This window comes from Hordeum vulgare, chromosome 5H, assembly GCF_904849725.1.
Source record: "Hordeum vulgare subsp. vulgare chromosome 5H, MorexV3_pseudomolecules_assembly, whole genome shotgun sequence".
NCBI classification, from domain to species: Eukaryota; Viridiplantae; Streptophyta; class Magnoliopsida; order Poales; family Poaceae; genus Hordeum; species Hordeum vulgare.
The window spans coordinates 435808151-435812728 of NC_058522.1; the positions used below are offsets into that span (position 1 = coordinate 435808151).

General features: G+C 47.4%; 1 protein-coding gene across 3 annotated transcripts; it reads right to left on the reverse strand.

Moving 5' to 3' along the window:
• Nucleotides 1-1047: 1047 nt before the first annotated feature.
• On the reverse strand, nucleotides 1048-4324 carry LOC123397699. Of its 3 annotated transcripts, none has more exons than XM_045092235.1 (3): nucleotides 4222-4324; nucleotides 3914-3982; nucleotides 1048-1930 (listed from the first exon to the last, which is right to left on the reverse strand). In XM_045092235.1, the coding sequence occupies exon 3, from the start codon at nucleotides 1858-1860 to the stop codon at nucleotides 1207-1209; it is 654 nt and encodes a 217-aa protein (XP_044948170.1). In that variant the 5' UTR covers nucleotides 1861-1930; nucleotides 3914-3982; nucleotides 4222-4324; the 3' UTR covers nucleotides 1048-1206. The 3 variants fall into 3 exon arrangements, with proteins under 3 accessions (XP_044948170.1, XP_044948172.1, XP_044948171.1); XM_045092237.1 differs by having other exon boundaries at nucleotides 3757-3982; XM_045092236.1 differs by having other exon boundaries at nucleotides 3914-4248.
• Nucleotides 4325-4578: the final 254 nt, after the last annotated feature.

Genomic DNA, 4578 nt, shown 5'->3' on the forward strand with positions numbered 1-4578 from the left:
CAAAGGGTCAAAACAGTAAATTTGGCCAACATACAAATCATCGAGGGACCAACTTTTTACTAACACGTACACCTGGATATATTACGTGTCAGCACATTCAAGCATTATATAAGGAAAACAATTATATAAATGGCAAGCGTCAACTTACGCAACCAACGTCACTCTCTGGAACCAATTTAGTTCAAAAGATGATGTGTCCAGTTTAGTTCCCGCAGAATATTGTCAAGCATAACCACCTGATCATTTACATCAATGTCCTTTGTGGTGAAGAACTAATACATGTTCCGAATGACATCAAAGAGGGTGTAGGCCGGGTGGGAGGTTTTACCTAGCATCTACCTTCACCAATCTAATCATGTCCAAACTCTGCCTGGTTAATTTAGAGCCTGAGCATCGCAAATTCGCAATAGGGCCCTCACACCTGCCAAAAACAAACATGCTCGCTAATAGTTCAGTTCACACGCATTGGCATAGAGCAACATAGTCCTTCATTGTGTCGGAAATACTGATTCTTCATGCTACATAAAGCTACTTGTTCAACAAATTGTGTGCTATTATCACTATATATGTGTGATTTAATTAACTGCTACTCCCTCTATAAACTAATATAAGAGCATTTAGATAACTAAGATAGTGTTCTAAATGCTTTTATATTAGTTTACGGAGGAAGTACAATGCACCATTCATGCTTGATATTCTGAAGCTTGGGGAGTAAGAGAACAGAACCAATCATAACTAGCAGTGATACAATTCAAACAATGAAAAAGAAGCCCATTTCGCATTCAAATTCCTTTCTTGGTTAAGACAAAAATTAGGCATAAGATGGTGAAATGTCCTAGTTCGGTACCAGTACCTGAGCACTTAAAGCGTATCCATTGGGTTACAGGTGCATCAGACTTACAGAGCCAAGGGAAAAACAGTTAATTAATATGTAGACTTGAACAGGGTAGCTATGCGGTTTTCAGTTGCATCTGACTTATACAGAACCAAGGGGAAAAACAGCTAATATGTAGACTGGGAGAGGGAGGCACTGTTGCACTCATTTGCTTGGCTCAAGGCATCGGTACAAATCTTTAAAAACAATATGCAGCTGAAATTGTTTTGTTTTATTTCAAAGCAGAATATAGCAGCTATTACAAAAGTAAATGCAATCCAGTGACAGAAGGGAGAATATATAACACCCTTATCAGAAGGCATAGGTCCAGCCTATTGACGGAGGATGCACAGGCTCTTGGGCACATGCGCAGCCTTATCTTTCATGATGAAGAACTCGCAGCGAAGATACCCTAGGCCCACGACCTCTCCTTGCACGTCGAACTTGACCTTCCCCACGACCTGAATCTCGCTCCAAAGCAAGTTGCGCACCTCCTCTCGCAGCACGGAGGCGTCTGCCTTGGCCTCCACCTCCAAGGTACCAACACTGCCAATGCCCCGGTCGCCGTAGATGCAGAAATCTGGCACTTGAGCCCACGCCAGGATCATGTCATGGTAGGAGACGTGCAGCAACGAGTTGCCTCCTCCGCTGCAGCGCCGGTAGGTTTGTGGTGTTCGTTCGAAGTCCAACACAAGGCGGAAAGCCGGCGAAGTCGGCGGAGAGGCACCGGGATCAAGCCCACTTTTTCCTATAAGTCGGAGGAAGATATCGCCAACGCCAGGTGGTTGGTCCTCATTGAAAGCTGCGTCCTCATTGAAAGCTGCGATCACAATCACGCAGCAGAAGAAAATTATGACTAAGACAAAAAAGACCAATGGTCCGCGGTTCTCGGGGTCAAACGGGTGAGCATGTTTGGACTTGGCACGTCGCCCGTTGGGATGGTTGTCGTCAAGATTAGCCCCGTCTTTGCAAGCGGGCGTAGACATGACCCAAATTATTGGTCAGCAGCTGTGTTTGCACCTTGATAGAGTGTCAAGGTTAACAGTTTCCCGATAGCTGCACAATAAACACGAAGAAGAATATAAGCAAGACATTTTATGTGTTGTTTGGTTCACCAACTGAACATAAATGATTTGAAATTACACTGGCATTCAAAGGCTAAAAAGAAGAGATGTGGTAGCGGTAGCCGAGGACTCTGAGATGAACATAACATATACTCCTACTGGACTCAGCTTCAGTGCCTTTGAAGAGCCAAGGCACAGAGCGCCTTAGCCTACAATATCTGCAACTCAATTCTACATCGGATGCACGGGATTGACTGAAACCAAAATACACCCAGACTTGGTAGTTTTCAGGAGAGACAGAGGCGGGGCGAGGTGTTTTTGCACGCGGGTGGGATCGAGTTCTCCTGAGCCGCTCGACGGAGGTGAGGGTTTGACAGGCGAGCTCACCGAGGAGAGAGAGGGAGTCAAGCCGTGTCGTGCCGCCGTGAGAGAGAGAGAGAGAGAGAGAGAGAGCCGCTCCCCCACAGAGGAGAGGGAGCAGGGCCTCGCACCGCATCCACTAGAGAGCGAGGAGGTGCCACGGCAAGGGGTGAAGCTCGTGCCGCCACGGAGGCAAGGGATATGGTCGTGCCGCACCGGTGGATGGCCGTCCGCCCAATCTTCCCCTCGATTTCGCTATGAATCTGCAGCCACTGCCAGCCAGAGGTAATTCCGATTTTAGTTCCTGCAAGCGTTGCATCTGCGTCCCTCGAGGCACCAGTCAGAACAGACACCCGTCAGATATGCCCCTGCTACCACCAAACGACCAACCCACACACTGGCAAGCTCAAAGTGACCATGACTTCTACAGATTTCATGCATTCTGAATTCACGCACACACACACACATCGGCAAGTGCAGCTATAAGTTCAGATGGTCAGTTCTAATGTGACTTTTAGTAGTTCGACGGCACAAGGCTGTGCAATTTGTAGTGTTCTTTCACCAGTAGTAAAATTTGTATGATCAGTATGCACAGTACACAATATAAGGATGTGCAATGTGTAGTAAATCTTTCTTTAGTAGTAATCTTTCAACTTTCCATCTACAAAATTTGTTATTGTTCTGCAATTTGATCAACTGATTATACATGTATGACAGATAAATTTGGTGGTGTGCAATGGCACAATCTGTAAAGGGGATGCCTCAAGTTGGCATGTTATTTAAAGGTTCAGAGGCTTGGCTATTTTGGAGAGCATATGGTGGTCGTGCTGGCTTTGATGTGAGGAAAAGGTACAACCATGTGAGCAAATTTGATGGTAAGGTAACCTCTTGCAAATTTGTTTGTGCCAATGAAGGCCATCAGAAAAAGGGCAGCGAATTGAGTCATGTCAGGTTTTTCAGTGCATATTGTTAGATTTTTCGAACACCAGTGAGCTAAGTGAGAGCCGAATGACCAGAAAACTAACAACCTGGTCTTTAGCATCAAATATTTTGTGTGAAAAACTTGAGGCTGGAGAGTGCCTAGTGCCATCGCTGCTGCTATTCCTCTGTCTCTCCTGATGACTACCAAGTCTGTGTGAGTTTTGGTTTCAGACAATCCTGTGTGTCCCATGTAGAATGAGTGGCAGATATTGTAGGCTAAGGCGCGGCTCTGTGCATTTGCTCCTCAAAGGCGCTGAAGCCGATTCCCCTCCACTCATACTACAACTCCAGCCGGCAGTGGTGCCGCCACGCAGGCACGAGGCATCCAGGATGGCCGGGTCCACATCCTGGCTGCATGCGGCCATCAATCCGCCCCAAAACCTAGAACAAGGGTCTGGATTGGACATCGAACAAGAGCTGGGCTAGGCTGGCTTAGAACAAGAGAAATCGATGCAGATTTCAGGCTAGGTTACTTACCGACGCAAGGCAGAAGAAACGAGAGGAATTCGCGGCAGTGGGCTGAGGATCCAGTCAGATCCAGGCGGAGGCCGCAATAGAGAGGAGACTAGGGCGGTGCCGCGCTTGCTTTTATGTGTGAGTCTGTTCTTTTATGTGTGAGGAAGAAGGTTCGTACCTTCAGGAGAGGAAGCTCTGCTTCGCAATGCCGCCACGCCGGAGTACCCTGCCTTGTTCTCCTTCTATCCTGCAGATCAAGAAAGAAATGAGTTGCATCAGATCAGATCGAGAGAGGATGAGAACGAGGGAGGGAGGTAGACGGCCGGCGGTGCAGCAGGGAGGAAGGTTGACGGCGGCGCAGCACATCGAGGGTTGACGGCGGCGCGGCAGACGGAGGGAGGGAGGAAGAGGGCCGGCGGCGCAGGGAATGGAGGGAGGAAGAGGGCCGGCGACGCAGGGAAGGGAGGGAGGAAGAGGCCGGCGCACCTGAGCAGGACGAGAGGAGGAGCCGGTCGAGCGGAGGAGCCTGGTTCCCGGTGATTCAGTGGATTTGGTGGTATCGGCACATTTCGAATCTGGATAGAATATTCAGTGGTGGAATGATCGGGGACTCGAAACAAACTTAAGGTTCTGTTTGGAACCACAATAGATTATGATAATCTGGATTATGAAGATAGATTATATAATCTGGTTTATAAAAATAATCTAGGTGGACATGTTTGTAGGCCAGATTATATGAACTGTAATCCAGATTTTACATTGCATAATGACTTGTTTGTCTTTTTTTAAAAAAAAGGAGGACGACGGTGGTAGGAATGTAATTAACTCTAATTTTACAAGGGT

Bases quoted from the DNA above. Each gene is read 5' to 3' on its own strand.
- LOC123397699 (XM_045092235.1), bottom strand. From the start codon at position 1,860: ATGTCTACGCCCGCTTGCAAAGACGGGGCTAATCTTGACGACAACCAT.